At 41.5% G+C, this 19,961-nt stretch overlaps 1 protein-coding gene across 1 annotated transcript in view; it reads left to right on the top strand.

Annotated features, from left to right (window-relative positions):
* The window catches only part of IDO2 (indoleamine 2,3-dioxygenase 2), a 79,254-nt gene extending 70,505 nt beyond the window's left edge, over positions 1-8,749 (top strand). The window contains exons 8-9 of the mRNA XM_011960749.1: positions 6,716-6,864; positions 8,394-8,749. Of these exons, the coding sequence (XP_011816139.1) occupies positions 6,716-6,864; positions 8,394-8,749 (505 nt within the window). The remainder of the gene's footprint in view (positions 1-6,715; positions 6,865-8,393) is intronic.
* Positions 8,750-19,961: the final 11,212 nt, after the last annotated feature.

Here is a 19,961-nt window from a genome sequence, read left to right as displayed (position 1 = left end):
ATTTTTGTATTTTTAGCAGAGATGGGGTTTTGCCATGTTAGTCAGGCTGGTCTCGAACTCCTGGCCTCAGGTGATCTGCCTGCCTTGGCCTCCCAAAGTGCTGGGATTACAGGAGTGAGCCACCACGCCTGGTCGATAACTCTACTTTTAGATACTTGCTTTGCTTAAACAAATTAGCCATTCCTTCCTTGACATGTTTTAATCAGATTGCCTTCCTATTAACTTTGGAAATTAAGAGTTTTTGGTTTGTTTTTGTTTAATTTTTAAACAGTGAAAAATGAAAGGTGAAGGCAATGGCTGGATGAGGTGAATATGTCAAATAGATATCATCGAGTGGGCCATCTTATTAACTAGGAGATACCTGAAATGCTATCAATAGAAATAATCTGAAGCTGTGTCTGGATACAGCAAGAGACATGCAAATGCTAAAAATCTACTGTATTACATTGGTGAAAGGACAGAGTAGCAACACATACTAAGTATTTTCTCCACATTGGATGAGTTTGACATGTGAAGCACTTCAAACAGAGTCCAGTCTGAGAGAGAGTGGGGGTGGAATCCTCTGTGTAGAGGGTACAGAGTGGAAGCAAAAAGGTTTCCAAGATTGAGAGTAATGGGTGCACGGTTTATGGGGGAAAGGGAAAACAAAAAGAAGGGTGCAGAAATGGAGCTGAGAGTGTATCTTAGTATTTAGACTTTCTCTGTATACCTTTGATAGGATTAGAAGAAGAAAAATGGACCATTTTTAAAAATGTCATGCCACCACATAGTGGCCTTATACTGTAGATGCAGAAACAGACTGGCATTTAGGAAGCACCTAATTCTGGAAAATACCTTTGTGCTTCACGTTGCTCTCTAAATCTGTATGTTTCTCCTTGTTACACAACAATTTACCACAAATTTAGTGGCTTAAAACAATATGTCTTCATTGTTCCACAATTCTGTAAGTCAGAATCATAGGTAAGCTCAACTGACTTTTCCATTTAGGGTCTCAAAAGGCCGAAGTTAATTTATCTGTTGGGCTGGGCTCTTAACTGAAGATCTGGGGAAGAATTCCCTTCAAAACTCATTTAGGTTGTTTTCAGAATTCAGTGTTTTGTGGTTCCAGAACTGAGATCTGTTTCTTTGCTGGCTGTCAGACAGGAGCTGCTCTCAGCTTCTTGAGGCATCCAGTATTACTTGTCACGTGGTTTCTCCCATCTCCCTATTGGCAATTTTTTTTTTTTTTTTTTTTTTTTAAGACAAAGTCTTGCTTTGTCACGCAGGCTGGAATGCAGTGGCACGATCTTGGCTCACCACAACCTCTGCCTCCTGGGTTCAAGTGATTCTCCTGCTTCAGCCTCCCAAGTAGCTGGGATTACAGGCACCCACCACCAGCCTGGCTGTATTTTTTGTAGAGACAGGGTCTCACCATGTTGGCCAAGCTGGTCTCGACTCCTGTCCTCAAGTGGTCCGCCCACCTCAGCCTCCCAAAGTGCTGAGATTACAGGCATGAGTCATTGTGCCCAGCCAGCACTGACAATTCTAATCCTTCTAGCACTTTGATTCCCTCTCACCTCTCTTTCTGCCACTAGCCAGAGAAAACTCTCTGATTTTAAAGGTCTTATGTGATTAGATTCAGCTTACCTAGGTAATTCAGGAGAACTCCCTATGTCAAGATCAACTGATTAATAACCTTAATTACACTTGCAAAGTCCCCTTTGCGATAATATATCATACTGATAGACATGATATCTCATAATACTAATAATTCTAAGAATTATGATAAGAATTTTGGAGAATCATTTTTAGACTTATACCTACCACAGTATCCTTCAAGGAATAAATTGATTCTACTTCTTCCTTATGTCAGAAGCATCTGATGAGGATGAACTATGTATTCTGAAAACCCCATGATGAGGTGGGTACTAGAAGGTGATTTTACTCTCATTAAAATAAATTTAGAGTCATTGACAAATTTTATCTGTGATTTATATAAATGCCTCCCCTCTGTTTCTTACCCTGAAAATATTTCCCATGTAGCTAAGTGGCCAGTACTAAATCCTACATGCATTAATTAGTGTAGATGGCCAAAAACATCCGAACTATTGAGAATTCCCATTAGTATTGTCTTGAAAAACGTAAATTTGCTTTTCTGTTCTTGATTTATCCTATTTTTGATTTATTATTTATTTTTATTTATTTATTTTTAAACAGAGTTCTCACCATATCACACAGGCTGGATCTTGGCTCACTGCAACCTCTGCCTCCCAGGTTCAAATGATCCTCCTGCCTCAGCCTCCCAAGTAGCTGGGACTACAGGCACCCACACAGTGCCCGGCTAAATTTTGTATTTTCAGTAGAGGCAGCGTTTCACCATGTAGCCTAGGCTGGTCTCAAACTCCTGACCTCAGGTGATCTGCCCACCTTGGCCTCCCAAAGTGCTGGGATTACAGACATGAGCCACCAGACCCGGCCTTTTTGCTTGCTTTTAAAAAAACATTTTTATTTAGGAGAATGGAGATATTTCATGTGTAGATGACACATATTCATTCCTTTTAGCTTTAGTTTCCACTCACATTAAATTTCTTGAGGAAGTTATTAGCCCTTGCAAAAAAGCCATCTAATTTTTTTCGTACCAAAACTTCCCTTTTTCTTGGGGTTGCTACAAGAAAGTTTAAAAATAATCATGCCTACAGATATTTGAAAGGAAAATAGTTCCTCTTTTTTCACAGTAGCAGCTTGTACCTGAGAATGTAGGGGGGCAATATTTGGACTGCTCAAAGAAACACCATTTCCCTTCCTCAGACTAGAATTGCAAGCTAGAGAACATGAGTTTTGAAAGTAGATGTACTTCTTTTATCTTTTTGGACTTTCATGCTGATATTTGCTCTGTCACCTTCAATGTGACATCCTCTTCAGGGCGAGGCACTGAAAACAGACTGATTAATGTCTCTTGACCATTTGGACACTGGATGGCTCTTTTAAGCTGGCCACGTTCTTTCAAGAACTATGCTTGGGTCTACATATTCTGGATATATAATACAAACTTATAGGATGCTATTTTTAAATCATTCATTTATCACATATTTAGTGAGTGCCTACCCCATGTCAGTTCTAGGTGCTGGGAATAGAGCAGTAAAACCAACCCTCAACTTGGCCCCTCTGGAGCTTACATTTCCATGGTGAGGGATGGACAATTAATACACAAGTAAATCTAATAAAAGCATCATACAATATACATTACAATGATAAGCACAATGAAGAAATGGAAAGCAGGATAGAGTGTATTAGGGACTGCTGAATACGGTGGCCAAATTTTCTTGTTTATTGTGGTCCAAGAGTGCCACAACCCTCTATGACATTTGAGCAGATACCTGGAGGAAGTGAGGGAGTGAGCCGCAAGAAGGAACGGCAAGTGCAATGTCCCTGAGGTGGGAGCGTGTTGGTCATGGTGGAAGAGCTGCAGGAAACCAGCAGGACCACAACACTCAGGGGAGAATGAGAAAGAGTGAGGTGACAGTAGAGACCGGATCATGTAGAGCTTTGTCAGCTTCTCTTCTGAGTGAGATGGACAACATTGACACTTTTTGAAAAGAATAACAACGTGATCTGCCTTCAGTTGCAAATCATCTCTGTATTGACTGAGTAAGAAACAGACTTCGAGAATTAAGATGGAAACAGGGAAAATATTTAAGAAGTTATCACTACAATCCAGGGTGGTGGCTTGTACTAGGGTACAAGGGCTAAAGGTGTTGAGAAATGGTCAGATTGTGGATATGTACTGAAATCAAAGTTAATGGAAAGATGTGAGTTAAAGATAATTTGCAGGTTTTGAGGGCCTGGTTCACTGAAAGAACAGAGACATCATTTACTCCAATGAGGAAGACTATAGGAGGAGCAGGTTTAGCAAAGAAGAAAGGAAATCAGGAGATCAGTTTAGGGACACATTCATATAAAGTAGGCAGTTGGATGTACGGGTCTGGAATATAGGGGAGAGGTCCAGCTATAGGTGTAAATAGCTTTTTACATTTGTAAATAGTCAGGATATAGGCTTTGTTTTTTCTTTTTTCTTTTTTTTTTTTTTTTTGAGACGGAGTCTGGCTCTGTCGCCCAGGCTGGAGTGCAGTGGCCGGATCTCAGCTCACTGCAAGTTCCGCCTCTGGGGTTGAGCGATTCTCCTGTTTCAGCCTCCCGAGTAGCTGGGACTACAGGTGTGCACCACCATGCCAGGCTAATTTTTATATTTTTAATGGAAATGGGGTTTCACCATGTTGACCAGTCTGGTGTCAAACTCCTGACCTCGAGTGATCTCCCCACCTGGGTCTCCCAAAGTGCTGGGATTACAGGCGTGAGCCACCCCATCCAGCTGGGATATAGTTGTTTTCTAAATCTATGAGGCTAGATAAAACCATTTGGAAATTGAGAGTAGTGAGCAGTCCATGGACTGACCCTTTGAGAGTGCAACATTTAGCCGTACTCAAGATGGGAAGGAGCTAGTGAAAGAGCCCCGAATGACTACATAAGACCATCAACCGGATTACAAAGAAAAACCCAAACAAGTGTGCCCATATATCACCCAATAGCAGTTATGTCTTTCATATTTCTTCCCCATAAAATGTTCATCAACTTTATTGGACCAGGGTCTTAACGGACAAGTCACAAAACCTCTCTGGAGCCTATTTTGTTTTTCAACAGCTGTGGGAAGCAAATATAAATTGGGAAAACAAAGGCTCAGAAAGATTTGTACAAAGTTAAACAGTAATGAAAAGGGAGCTGGGATTCCCACTCACTCTAAAAATTATGATACAATGGCTAGTATTCATTGAATGCTTAACATGTTCCAGGCCCTGGGCAGGTATTATTTTAATTAGTTTTCACAACAATCCAATAAGGTAGATGCTAATTTTCTCAGATGAGGAAGCTGAGGCTCAGAGAGGTTAATTAACTAAGCCAAGGCTCACTGTTAATAAATAGCAAAGCTAAAATTAAATTCCATATCTGCTAGAGGTAGAGGCCTTGCTCCTAACAGCTGCAACCTGTCAGGACCTGCCAGTAGTAACCTCTCCTTTCCTCTTCCCACCATTCCCGTGCCCTCTTTCTGTACCACATCTCTTTTCAGACTGATGGTGCCCAAGTTACAAAGGCCACCGTGCTATTCACCCAGTGAAAGCAGTAGCACAGCCAACCCAAAGAGCCCCCAGTGAAAACAACCTGGCTCCTTACAGCACTTCCAGCCTCAGAGCAGTATTTGAAAAACATCATGAACAGCAAACATGGCAGTCTGTCTGTGGCTTTTGTATGTGTATATGGTGTGTGCATGTGTCCCTTCTCTTGAGCAAAATGACTTTCAGAATTATAGAAAAAAGGTGCCACATCAATGTAAATCTGTTATTTATTTAAACTCATAACAAAGAAAGTAACTTGTTTCTGGCTATAGGAGGAAAAGACGATATTCTTTAGTAAAAATGGAAATCCACATATGAGGTTCTTGTAGAAATGAAGATAGAAAATTGCAAGTTTGGGGATCAAGTTCTGTTTCTATCATCCTTTAACAGTATGACCCTGGAACCTTAATTGCTTTAAGTCTTTGTTAGTTTATCTATTAAATGAAGTATTAAAAAAAAAAACCCAAAACCTGTCCTGATCTACACACAAGAAGTCAAATGAGAAAATGAATGCGAAGATGCTTTATAAACTATACAGCATGGTAGGTGCAAATGTGACATGAGCTTGTTCTTATTTCGGACTCATTATAAAGTCATGCCCACACACTCTGTGATTGTTCAAGACTATGCAAAGTCAGACACAGGAAAATGAGTAAAACAGATGGAGGCATAAAGAGGGGGAACTCAGAGAAAACAGTGAAGAACACGAATCAGAGAGACAAAGAAGGAGATGAAAGGTGGGGAGGAGAAGAGAGGGAAGGGAAGGGAGGAGAGAACAGCTGCTTCGTGGAGCATGGCCGGCAGCCCAGTCCCAGCCTTTCTGCATGTCCCTGACTCAGAAAGGTGTCTCTGGTGAGGCACAGGCTTCTCTGTGCTTCCTGCTGTTACTCTTCTCATCCATCCTTATTATCAATACCTGTGGTCAACAAAGTATTTGATAAAGGCATCCTCAAAGTCAGGTAACATCTGTACATTACAGATTACAAAGTTAGGTTATATCCAGAATTGATAGTTTAATGTGATGACTTGTTAACAATTATCACTGTTTCAGGGAAGGGCAAAGGGGTGTGTGTGTGTGTGTGTGTTTTCATTTGTGTGTATCTGTGTATGCAATTGTGGGTGTTTGTGTATATTTGTGAGGCTCTTTACTTGGCGGAGTTGTAAGTATCTGGTCATCAAGGTTGAGATTAGCAAAAGAAGTGAAGAAGATTTTTCCAGAGACCCTGAAATGTTCCTGTTGAGCAGCACTGAGGACATCTTTATAACCAAGTATTTGCAATAAATATGTCATGGGACCAGTGCCACAAATTCCTCTCTAAATAGCCTTTACCTCTCTGGAATAACCCTTTAGATGAGGAAGAAAAGGGCTATGAATTTATAGCTTGTTATGAAGCTGGAGTGAAGATGATGCTTCAGTACTTACCCTACAAAGATACCCCCAATCCCTCACCCTAAAATTACCATTGAAATCATTTTTCCTTTCTCCTTCACTTTCAGTTTCCATGTCAGAAAATGTACCGTTACTTCCCTGCACCCCTTTCTTCTCTCTCACTTTTATTCTTGCTTAGATGGAAAGATAACCCAGCAATGCCTGCAGGGCTGATGTATGAAGGAGTTTCCAAAGAGCCCCTGAAATACTCGGGCGGGAGTGCAGCTCAGAGCACAGTGCTTCATGCCTTTGATGAGTTCTTAGGCGTTCGTCATAGCAAGGAAAGTGGTAAGTCAGACATTTTGTTTTCCCTTAAGAGGAGAGGGGGGAAGAGAAGAGGGTTTTTTTTTTTTTAACCAATTGATAAAACCAAATATAAATTAAAATGTCATGAAGCTTATACTTCTCTAAGTCAGCCAAGAAACCGCATGACTGCCAATGTTTTTGTGTCAAGTCAATTAATATTGGAATATCAGATCTCAGCTTGATCTTGGATTTTACCTCCAAATCTTAAAATGTTGCTCTGTTTCCAACTGTTCACTATCACTTTGGTTTGGATCTTTAGAAACTAGCTTCCTTTTTCTGAAATGGGGGAGAGATGTAGAGTTTGAAGGCTATGAACCTGGGCCAGCTGGAAACAGGTATGGGCTCTTCCAAGAAAGTCCTTCCCCACAAAATGGTGCAACCTCTAGCCAAATCTATTTATACTAGCAGAGGGATCTATCACCCTGGAAGCTTGAAATTGCTCATTTTCTTACCTGCCAGGATCAAGTTAAGTTTTTAACAATTGTAAACAAGACACTTCATACTATGGAGTTTTCAAGTTGGATTAGAAGAAAAAGAATCACCAGAATGTAGTGTCATAGATTCAAGTTGGTTATTTAGAACTGTGATAATTTTTCATGGATTTTGGCATTTGGTGATATCAGTGGTTGATTTACTTACCATGCATACTATTAAACCCATAATGAATTTCCTATAAATATCTATTGATTTGATTTTAAACCATTTGGCTTCAAGAGGCTATTACTAAAACAGTGACTCATTATCTTTTTTGCCTTCACAGGCTCTGTGTAACTTTCTCCTTTTCTTGTACTCCCTCCAAAACAAAGCACTGAGGAAACAAAATTCACCAGAGTATTCAGCTAGTCAGTTCAAGGGTTTGTGTCCTACATTTGAAGATATTCCTCATAGCAGCTACCAACTGGATACTTCATTTACATTTGTTATCTAGTAAATATTTATACATTGGCAAATAAATCTAGTGCCAACTCTGTCATTTGAGATGTGCTTACTTCGTTTCCTCTTCTCCATCTCCTGTCAACAGTTAGAAATATGCATTTGAGTATGTGAAGTCTGCAAACGAAAGGGCCAAGGTAGATTTGAATTAGAACACCAGCAACAGTTTCTGGTGCATTCCTGTCTGAAAAAGCAGACAAGATTGGGCACCACCGTGCTCATACCTGTAATCCCAACACTTTGGAAGTCTGAGGTTGGGGGATTGCTTGACCCCAGGAATTCAAGACAAGCCTGGGCAACATAGCAACGGCCCGTCTTTACTAAAATAAATACAAAAAATATTAACTGGGTGTGGTGGCACACACCTGGAGTTTCAGCTACTCAGAAGACTGAGGTGGGAGGATCACTTGAACTCAGGGGCAGAGGTGGCAGTAAGCTGAGATCACACCACTGCGCTTCAGCCTGGGTGACAGAGCAAGACCCTATCTCAAGAAAAAAAAAAAAAAGAAGAAGAAGCAGATGAGCTCTGCTATATTTCCATGTGAAGCTATGACATTATGTTGTATTGTTTCTTTCAGCTGACTTTCTGTACAGAATGAGGGATTACATGCCTCCTTCCCATAAGGCCTTCATAGAAGACATCCACTCAGCACCTTCCCTGAGGGACTACATCCTGTCCTCTGGACAGGACCACTTGCTGACAGCCTATAACCAGTGTGTGCAGGCCCTGGTAGACCTGCGGAGCTATCACATCACCATGGTCACCAGATACCTCATCACAGCTGCAGCCAAGGCAAAGCGTGGGAAGCCAAACCATCTCCCAGGGCCTCCTCAGGCTTTAGAAGACAGGGGCACGGGTGGAACCGCAGTTATGAGCTTCCTTAAGAGTGTCAGGGATAAGACCTTGGAGTCAATCCTTCACCCAGGTGGTTAGGAGGCTGCCCTCTCCCCAGCAATGCAGAGCCCCCATGGAGGGCAGGTGGGCCTGGAGAATGAGGGTCAGGGTTCTGTCTGGGATCATCCGGGAAAGATCTCAGCCCTATTCATGTTCCTGCTCTACAGAGCACCATAATCTCCTTCTCGAGAACTGTTGACTTCACAAAGGAGAGTTGATGTGGCCAAGACTTTCCTTCTCTACCTGATCACTGCTTAACAGCAAGTATCATGGATATTTCCTCATGCAGAACCCCTCAGAGGAGTGACTGTACCCCATTCTCTTCGCCAAGTAGTAGAAAACCAATCTGAATTTCAAAAATCAGATAAAATTGCCAGGGGATACATTACCTGCTGATTTTCTTAAAAAACGAATTCACTTAACAATTCATTAAGTTCCTACTGAGCACTGCCTCCAAGATTAGAACAAGGATTTCTGTGGTCCCAGACCAGCCCTCTTCTCCCTGAATGTGTTGAGTTTGGTGTCAGGAGGTTGGAAATGCTCCAGTGGAGATGTGGAAGAAAGAGGATGCTGACAATAAGGACTTGGATGCCACCAGTGTGAAAATGAGCAGTTAATGATATGGGAACAGATGAGACTTTCCACATGGTACCTAGATTTGCAAATTGTATTGTAATGCCTTTCTTTATTTTTAGAAGAATTATTCTCTCTTCCTACTCTGAAAATCTGTATTTGTAAAATGAAAGAATGGATCTTATATAAGTAAATAAGAAAACTGGGAATAAGTAGTAAATCGATGTGGTTAGTGTGCAAATAAATGTAAATGCTTTTATTGACTTGGTTTCTATCTCAAGAGCTCATTTCACCTGGCAGTAGAAAATGAGAAAATTTTAATCAGGCCAATTTATTTATTTATTTATTTTTGAGATGGAGTCTCGCTCTATCATCCAGGCTGAAGTGCAGTGGTATGACCTCTCTTCACTGCAACCTCTACCTCCTGGGTTCAAGCGATTCTCCAGCCTCAGTCTCCTGAGTAGCTGGGATTACAGTGCCCATCACCGTGCCTGAGTAATTTTTTGTTGTTGTTTTTTGTATTTTTAGTAGAGACGGGTTTCACCATGTTGGCCAGGCTGATCTTGAACTCCCAACCTCAAGTGATCCACCTACCACGGTCTCCCAAAGTGCTGGGATTACAGGCCTGAGCCATTGCACCCAGCCAATCAGACCAATTTAGAATAAAATAAATTCTGTTAATTGAAGGTTGCCCCTCACCCTCCATGCTGTGCACACACATATACCTGGAATAGCTTCTAAATTCCAGGGGGCTTATCTAGTATCTTGATCACTGAGCAGCCTCTGCCAAGTTCACATAGGCTAAGAAGTCCCTCTCATCACGTGGACACTGGTCAAGTGCAACCTGTGGCCTGTGTCATCATGTCTCAAAGCCCTTCACATTCGCCAGCCCTCAAGGTCCTATCACAATACCTGGAAAAATATCTGACTACTTCCCACCTGCCCTAGGAATATTTAGAGAGTGTTATAACCACAGCAACCATCTCCTCTTTCCAGTGTCATGGGGAAAAGAGAATTTTGCAGGCTTGTGAACTCTTGGGACCCTTGGTAGGACACCATGAACCAGTGTCTTCCACCTGGGGCATGGGGAGGGCCCTTCCTGTCCCATCTCCACAGGGCTTGGTCTGGCAAAGATGAGGTGGACAGGAAAGACCAAGAGCTTCTTCTCAGAGACAATTTCAGATGCTCTTCCCAGCTGCTGACATTGCCCTGCCTTCTCTAATCCATAAGGAATAATCCTTTTCTAGTCTGGATGGGCCAAGGAAAACTCCTGGCTCTGACGGTATCCTCTCTGCCTGTTGTTCAGGTCAGATTCTCAGCTCAAAAACTTAGGCTACCATGACTCAGAATGCCTTTTCTCTACACATGCTGTTCTTGTGTTTGAAAAGTCTATTTTGAACCTCAAAAAGCGAGCATGAATATATTTGTTGTTCTTTGATTTGCTCTGGGATCAGTAAACTCAGACAGTCTTAACTACCTGGGCTGAGTGTGTGCCATGGTCCAAGGATGTGGACAGGTGGCAGGAGAGGACAGAAGCACATTGGTGAATAATCCAAACCATTATTCCTCCCCACCGTCACTCTCAGGTATAAAGCTCATGACCTTTAGAATAAGACCTGTTTGAATTCTGACTTTCCTGTTTTTAAAACAATATGTTTTTTGACCAATTTCAGAAAGTCACTAATTCTCAGATTCCTATTTCTTATAAAGTCGAGATGATCAGATGGGTCTCAAGGTAGATACAAATAACAGAAGTGATAATGCCTGGCACAAAGGGAAAATGTCAACAAAAGTTTATTTGGTTATGAGGTGGGGCTCAGAGCATAGATTGAATATATATCAGTCAAAAGAGAACATTATATTCCTCCAGCTTCTTGAATCCATAGCAATAAAATGATTGTTTCTCATTTGGATATGCGGGGAGGTAGAAACTGACAAAACTATGGGCTTCAGGAGCTGAAAAACCAGGCCAGGAGCGGTGGCTCACACCTGTAATCCCAGTATTTTGGGAGGCCGAAGTGGGTGGATCATCTAAGGTTGGGAGTTCGAGACCAGCCTGACCAACATGGAGAAACCCCATGTCTACTAAAAATACAAAATTAGCCAGGCACACCTCTAATCCCAGCCACCCAGGAGGCTGAGGCAGGAGAATCGCTTGAACCTGGGAGGTGGAGGCGGAGGTGAGCCAAGATTGCGCCATTACACTCCAGCCTGGGCAACGAGAGTGAAACTACGTCTCAAAAAAAAAAAAAAGAAAAGCTGAAAAATCTGGGTTTGTATTCCAGCTTTGTCACTGACAGACATGTTGTCTAAACTTTCATAGCCACAGTTTGCTTATTTATAAAAGAGGTGATTTCATAATTACTGTATGGAGCTAAATAGTGGTTATCACATTACCATTCTCCCTGTTTGGTCCTTGAACCGGAGAGAATCATGTCTAGGGGTTCCTAAGAACCAGAACAGAGCTTGGAACTGGTGTCTCTCTCCTTGTAGTTGGTGAAGAAAAGGGATATGACACCCAATCAAGCAAGCAAAGTGAGATAGAATCTGGATTTGTCTTGAAATCATGTAGACATGTAGTGAGTGATGCAAGGACCTTTGAGAATTGAAGAAAGGATGCCACAGTCGCTTTAGCTTTTAAACCTAGACCTGTACTAAATGGCGACCTATTTTGTGCCTTAGTGTTACAGGCTTAACAAGTAATCATCTTAATTGGTTTACTTTTAAAGGATTCAAGTGCACTCAAAAAAACCACAAAACTTGACACAGAATTTTCAATAAATATTGAATAAATGGAAAACTGGATAAATTAAATGAGGTAGGAAGAGAAGTGTACAAAATTTTATCTTTCAAAGCCTTCAGAATATGTTGTGTTTGCTTGTTGTCATTAAGCCTTATACACGAGGATGAAATAAAAGCAAATGTTTTTATTTTGTTTGCTAATGAGCAACAATGAACCAATTAACCTACCTAGTTCATATGTCGGGTACGATTTTCTGGAGCAAAGAGTTCCATTTTCAGCTTGATGTATAATGGTCAAGGTAAAGCTTCTACTACAGAAGAGAACAAAGTTTTCTCAAGTTTCCTAGGGACGAAGGGTATGCACACCAGTGAAAAAATGGCTATCTAATGTAGAAATATTATCAGGACGGTGTAGGGCTGTGACTGTTGAGCTTGAAGAAATGGCAGAGCTGGTGTTCAAACCTCAGTGTCTAATGTAGACATTTACTTATAATACAAGATGTACAAGCTGTTTATCTTTCTTAACTTTTTTGATTTTTTTGAGACAGAGTTGCTTTTGTGGTCCAGGCTGGAGTACAATGGCACAGTCTCGGTTCACCGGAACCTCCACCTCCCGGGTTCAGGCGATTCTCCTGCCTCAGCCTCCACAGTAGCTGGGACTACAGGCATGAGCCACAGTGCCTGGCTAATGTTATATTTTTAGTAAAGATGGGGTTTCTCCATGTTGGTCAGGCTGGTCTGGGACCCCCAACCTCAGGTGATCCACCCGCCTCAGTCTCCCAAAGCGCTGGGATTACCGTGAGCCAATGCGCCTGGCCTGCTTAACATTTTTGAATGATAATAGTCACATTTTACATGAAGATAATAGCTACTTTGCAGTGTTTTTGCGAAAAGTCAAGCTCATATATATTGTTAGAGAGTTGGCACTGAGTGAATGGTTGTACTGTGATGATGCTGCATGTTCCCTGAAGATCCTCATGGCCTGGATAAGAAGAAATGTCTAGGGAGGAAAAAGCAGTAGGAGTAGGAAGTGTGTGCTCTCTCACCCTGTGAGTTCTGAGGCAAGTGGAGAAGAGGGAGGAAGACAAGCAGTCGAGAAATGCTGCAGAGGCTGAGCACGGTGGCTCACGCCTGTAATCCCAGCTGCTTGGGAGGCTGAGGAACGAGAATCACTTGAACCAGTGAGGTGGAGGTTACAGTGAGTCGAGATCGTGGCACTACACTCTAGCCTGAGTGACAGAGTGAGACTCTGTCTCAAAAAAAACAAAAAAAAAAAAAAGAAAAAGGAAAAAAAAGTAAAAGAAAAGAAGAAGAAGTGTTGCAGAAACCCTTGGAGCATGTGTGGAGTCATGTGTGTATGTGCGTGGAGGTAAGACGCAGAATTATGACTGAGGATAAAGAGACTGAAAAACTGGCCCAGATTCAGATCCCAGGATAGACACACTCTGGTCTGGGACTTGTGTTTTTTGGTTTTTTGTTTTTGTTGTGTTCCGTTTGAGACGGAGTTTCACTCTTGTTGCCCGGGCTGGAGTGCAGTGGTGCATTCTTGGCTCACTGCAACCTCCGCCTCTCAGGTTCAAGTGATTCTTCTGCCTCGGCCTCCGGAATAGCTGGAATTACAGGCACGCACCACTACACCTGGCACCCAGCTAATATTTTTGTGTCTTTAGTAGAGATGGGGTTTCAGCATGTTGGCCAGGCTGGTCTCGAACTCCTGACCTCAAGTAATCCACCCGCCTCGACCATCCAAAGTGCTGGAATTACAGGTGTAAGCCATCATGCCCAGTCTTTAAGTTTTGTTTCACAATAAGAACAAGAAGGTGCCATGAGATTATACTTTAGGTTCACCCAGATAAAATCTAAACCAATGGTAGTGTCTAACACATCATGGTTTCTCAACAATTGCAGAATAAATCCATACCCAGATTGAATGGAATAGAGGGGAGGTCTACAAGCTCTTGCCCTCAAAGACAGTTTTCTTCAGGATACTCATCCTTATTGCCAGGGGCCCAGTGGACGTGAGGAAAGTGCTTGTTTTCTTTCTATCTTAAGGAGGCTGCATCTTCAATTATTATAAGTCAGTCCTGCAAATGGATGGAGTAGGTACCATTCATGTGTTCAGTGGGACGCTTCATCAAATTTATGCTGACGTATAGATCTCTCCTTCAGTAACTTGGTAAATATTTGAGATTCCTTAATTAAAACCTTACATCAGGGTTCTCCAGAGAAACAGAACACTATATATATATGTTGGGGGGTGGGAGTCCTTTGGTATCAGTAGAAGATTGGTTCCAGGACCCCTGCAGATACCAAAATCAGGGAATGATCAAGTCCTTTATATATAAAACTGTAATATTTGCATGTAACCTACACACACCCTTCTGCATACTTTAAATCACCTCCAGATTCCTAATAATACCTACATAAGTAGTTACTAATAATCCCATGTAAGTAGTTAAGGTGTGTTTTTCAATTTGTATCATTTCTATCGTCATATTATTATTTTTTATTGTTTCATTTTTCTGAAAAGTGTTCATCTGTGGTTGGATAAATCTACGGATGTCAGACATGAAACCCACAGATATTTGGGGGTCCAACTCTGTGTGTGTGTGTGTGTGTGTGTGTGTGTATACGTGTGTGTATGTAGATAGAGAGAGTGAGAGAGATAATGGAGGCTAGAAATTCCAAAAGCTACAGGATTGGCTAACAAGCTGGAGACCCAGGGAATAGCTTTGTTGCAGGTTATGTCTGAAGACCATCTGTAAGCACAATTCATAATTCTTTGTCTTAATTTTTTATTTTTAATTTTTGTGGGCACATAGTAGGTATATATATTTAGGAGGTACATTAAATGTTTTGATACAGGCATGAAATGTGAAAATAGCACATAATGGAGAATAGGGTAGCCATCTCCTCAAGCATTGATCCTTTGAGTTACGAACAATCCCATCACACTCTTTATTTTAAAATTTAAAATTTACAGGCCAAGCGCGGTGGCTCAAGCCTGTAATCCCAGCACTTTGAGAGGCTGAGGCGGGCAGATCACGAGGTCAGGAGATTGAGAAAATCCTGGCCAACATGGTGAAACCCTGTCTCTACTAAAATACAAAAAATTAGGCGTGGTGGCATGCTTGTGTAGTCCCAGCTGTTTGGGAGGCAGGGGAATCGCTTGAACCCAGGAGGCGTAGGTTGCAGTGAGCTAAGACCGTGCCACTGCACTCCAGCCTGGTGACAGAGCAAGACTCTATATCAAAAAGAGGTACAATTAAATTATTATTGACTGTAGTCACCCTATTGTGCTATCAAATAGTAGATGCTATTCATTCTTTCTATTTTTTGTACCCATTAACCATCTCCACCTGCCCCCAGCCCGCAACCACCCTTCCTAGCCTCTGGTAACCATCATCCTACTCTCTGTGTCATGAGTTTAATTGTTTTAATTTTTAGATCTCACAAATAAGTGAGAACATGCAGTATTTGTCTTTCTCTGCCTGGCTTTTTTCACTTAACATAATGATCTCCAGTTCCATCCATGTTGTTGCAAATGACAAGATCTCATTCTTTTTATGACTGAATAGTACTCCATTCTAGATGTATAACACATTTTCATTATCCATTCATATGCTAATGGAAACTTAGGTTAGGTTGCTCCCAAATCTTAGCTTTCTTTTTTTTTTTTTTTTGGAGACGGAGTCTCACTCTGTCGCCCAGGCTGGAGTGCAGTGGCCGGATCTCAGCTCACTGCAAGCTCCGCCTCCCGGGTTCATGCCATTCTCCTGCCTCAGCCTCCCGAGCAGCTGGGACTACAGGTGCCCGCCACCTTGCCCAGCTAGTTTTTTTGTATTTTTTAGTAGAGACGGGGTTTCACTGGGTTAGCCAGGATGGTCTCGATCTCCTGACCTCGTGATCCACCCACCTCAGCCTCCCAAAGTGCTGGGATTACAGGCTTGAGCCACCGCCCCGGGCCCAAATCTTAGCTTTCATAAACAGTGCCGCAACAAACATAGAAGTGCAGAAATTTCTTTGATAGACTAATTTTCTTTCTTTCTTTTGGGTGTATACCCAGCAGTGGGACTGCTGAATCATATGGTAACTTAATTTTTAGTTTTAGATTTTTAAGGAATCTCCAAACTGTTCTCCACAGTGGTTTTGGACTAGTATACATTCCTATCAAGAGTGTAGAAGTGTTCCCTTTTCTCCACATCCTTGCCAGCATTTGTTGTTGCCTATCTTTTGAATAAAAGCCATTTTAACTGGGATGCGATGATATCTCATTGTAGTTTTGATTAACGTTTCTCTGATGATCAATGATGTTGAGCACCTTTTCATGTGCCTGTTTGCCATTTGTATATCTTCTTTTGAAAAATCTCTATTCAGATCTTTTACCCATTTACCCAGATTAGATTTTTTTTTCCTGTTGAGTTGTCTGAGCTCCTTATATATTCTGGTTATTCATCTTCTGTGAATGGGTAGTTTCTAAATATTATCTCCCATTCTGTGGGTTGTTTCTTCACTTTGTTGATTGTTTTCTTTGCAGTGCAGAAGCTTTTAAACTTGATGGGATCCCATTTATCTATTTTGCTTTGGTTGCCTGTGCTTGTGGGATATTACTCAAAAAGATTTTGCCCAGACTAATGTTCTGAAGATTTTCCCCCAATGTTTTCTTGTAGTAGTCTCATCATTTGAGGTCTTAGATTTAAGTATGTAATTCATTTTGATTTGATTTTTGTATTTGTTGACAGATAGGAGTCTAGTTTCATTTTCCTGTATGTGGATATTCAGTTTTCTCAGCACCATTTATTGAAGAGTTTGTGTTTTCCTCAGTGTACCTTTGGCACCTTTGTCAAAAATGAGTTCACAGTAGGTGTGTGAATTTGTTTTCAGGTTCTTTATTCTGTTCCATTGATCTATGTGTCTGTTTTTATGCCAGTACCATGCTGTTTTGGTTACTGTAGCTCTGTAGTATAACATTTATAGTATAATTTGAAGCCAGGTAATGTGATTCCTCCAGTTTTGTTCTTTCTGTGCAGCATTTATTTGGCCATTCGGGGTCTCTTGTGGTTCCATATACATTTTGTGATTGTTTTTCTATTTCTGTGAAGTGTGACATTGATATTTTGATAGGGATTGCATTGAATCTGTAGGTTACTTTGGGTAATATGGACATCTTAACCATATTGATTATTCCAATACATGGCCATGAAATATTTTTCCATTTGTTGGTGTCCTCATAATTTCTTTCATCAGTGTCTTATAACTTTTATTATAGAGATCTTTTACTTCTTTGCTTAAGTTGATTCCTAAGTATTTATTTTTAGGTATGGCTATTGTAAATGGGATTACTTTTTAAAATTTCTTTTTCACATTATTCACTGTTGGCATATAGAAAACTTTTGCTAATTCCTTCTTGCTCAGGGGAGGTCAGTTTTTGGTCTAAAGAGGTCCACCCACATTATGGAGAGCCATTTGCTTTACTCAAAGTCCATCAGTTTAAAAGTTAATCTCCTTTAAGAAAAATACCCCCACAGAAACATCCTGAATAATGTTTGACCAAATACCTGGGCACCGTGACTCAGCCAAGTTGACATAAAATTAATCATCCCTGGGGTCCTTAAGAAGAATCTGAATTAGGATAAGCTATGGTATCTGACACACACTCTCCCTATAGCCTCTCCCAAAGAAAGAGTCCTCCTTTCATAATGATGGAGAGGAGGTCAAAAATGGTGAATAGTGTAGCTGTCCCCTAAGAGATGCCCAGAAGGGAGGCAGCAATGGATTGGATAGAAGCTTCTGAGAGAGAAGGGGGAACTCCACCCTGACAAACCTTACTTAGTTTACAACTAAAGACTTTCTAAGCTGGGTGAATCCCTGTGGAACAAAACCATTGCCTCTCATAATAAAAACTAAAACTCAGGCCAAGCACAGTGACTCATGCCTGTAATCCCAGCACTTTGGGAGGCCAAGTCGGGTGGATCACAAAGTCCAGAGTTCAAGACCAGCCTGAACAACATGGTGAAACCCCATTTCTACTAAAAATACAAAAATTAGCAGAGCATGGTGGCAGGCGCCTGTAATCTCAGCTACTCAGGAGGCTGAGGGAGGTAAGTGCTTGAACCTGGAAGGCAGAGGTTGCAGTGAGCCGAGATCACACCACTGCACTTCAGCCTGGGCAACAGAGCAAGATTCCGTCTCAAAAAAATAACCACCAGCACTCTGGGAGGCCGAGGTGGGTGGATCACGAGGTCAAGAGATCGAGACCATCCTGACCAACATGGTGAAACCCCATCTCTACTAAAAATACAAAAATTAGCAGTATGTGGTGGCATGCGGCATGCGCCTGTAGTCTCAGCTACTCGGGAGGCTGAGACAGGAGAACTGCTTGAACCTGGGAGGCGGAGGTTGCAGTGAGCCAAGATTGTGCCGCTGCACTCCAGCCTGGGTGACTGAACAAGACTCCATTTCAAAAAAAAAAAAAGAAAGAAAACTAAAACTCAAGGCTCTGAGGTACGGAATATAGGGTGACTCTCTACCCAGGAAGAAGTGACCAGGCCTTATATTCCTAAAGCTAGTACACAAGACACCTTCACCTTGGTGGCTGCCACCACTCACCACTGCTGGGGACAAGGGGACAAGGAGACAATAATTCTCTTTAATGTTATGCCTGAGTCCAGCTAGGATCCCTATAGAATTTTTTTTTTTTTGAGACCGAGTCTTGCTCTGTTGCCCAGGCTGGAGTGCAATGGCACAATCTCAGTTCACTGCAAACTCTGTCTCCCGGGTTCAAGTGATTCTCCTGCCTCAGCCTCCCAAGTAGCTGGGATTACAGGCATGCGCCACCACGCCTGGCTAATTTTTGTATTTTTAGTAGAGACAGGATTTCACCATGTTGGACAGGCTGGTCTCAAACTCCCGAGCTCAAGTAATCTGCCTTTCTCGGCCTCTCAAAGTGCTGGGAAGACAGGAATGAGCCAACATGCCAGGCTGATTTCTGTAGTAATTCTAAGGAGAATTTAATAAAAACTCAGGGTGATTTTAAAGGCAAGCAAACAAAAAGCACTACAGAAGTAACAGCTTGATAACATGTAATGCTCACTCTGTGGTGCTCTCAGGCCCGATACTGTCCTGATCCCTGGGCTGACTTTAGGTGACGGGACCTCTCAAACTGGAACCCAAAGATCTCACAGCTTTCAGAGCAGAAAGTCAAGACAGTGAGGTTCATAGACCGAGTTCTTCTTCCCTTACTGTTACTTTGAAATTCATTCTTTGTTTTTGCATTTTGTTGTCTCTAAAACAGGGTTAATTGAAATAAAATTAATCCAAAAGGATAAAGAAAGGAGGAAAATGGAAGAGAGAGAGAGAGAGGAAGGAAGAAAGGAAAGAAAGGAGGAAGGAAGGAAGAAAAGAAGGAAGGGGAGGGAGGCAGGGAGGGAAAGGAGAGGGAAAGATGAAAAAAAGAGAAAGAAAGAAAAAAAAGGAAAAATAAAAAAAGAAATAAACAAAGAAAGGAAGTAGAAGTACAAAGAATAAAAAAGAGAAGGAAAGAAATTCTCAAAAACGGTGAGATCCTATTCAATTTAAAATCTGGAATACAAAACTTTTTGTACCTACAAGTCATTCATTGCTTCCACGACAATGAATTTCACCCACCAAATTTTGTCTGGTGCACAGATGTCCTATTTGCTTTGCTAATGGAAGAAATACTCTTCTCTTTCTTTGTTCACTTAACAGTAAACTTAATAAAGGAGTTGGATATTATTGCTTTCTGAAATGCAATTGCTAGTTAATTTTTGCAGTTTAACATCTGCTTCACTGTAACATTAAAAAACTGAGTTCTTGAGTGTAAGCATCATCAAAAATAAATGCTTTAGTTTTACAAAGTAATTTCCTTTGTAAACTCACAAATCTTTTGTACCACATGCTTCTGCGACAGCTGTAC

This window comes from Colobus angolensis, unplaced genomic scaffold, assembly GCF_000951035.1.
Source record: "Colobus angolensis palliatus isolate OR3802 unplaced genomic scaffold, Cang.pa_1.0 Scaffold52, whole genome shotgun sequence".
NCBI lineage: Eukaryota > Metazoa > Chordata > Mammalia > Primates > Cercopithecidae > Colobus > Colobus angolensis.
Note: the sequence above shows the minus strand (reverse complement) of the source record. Positions and strands in the feature narration are given on the sequence as shown.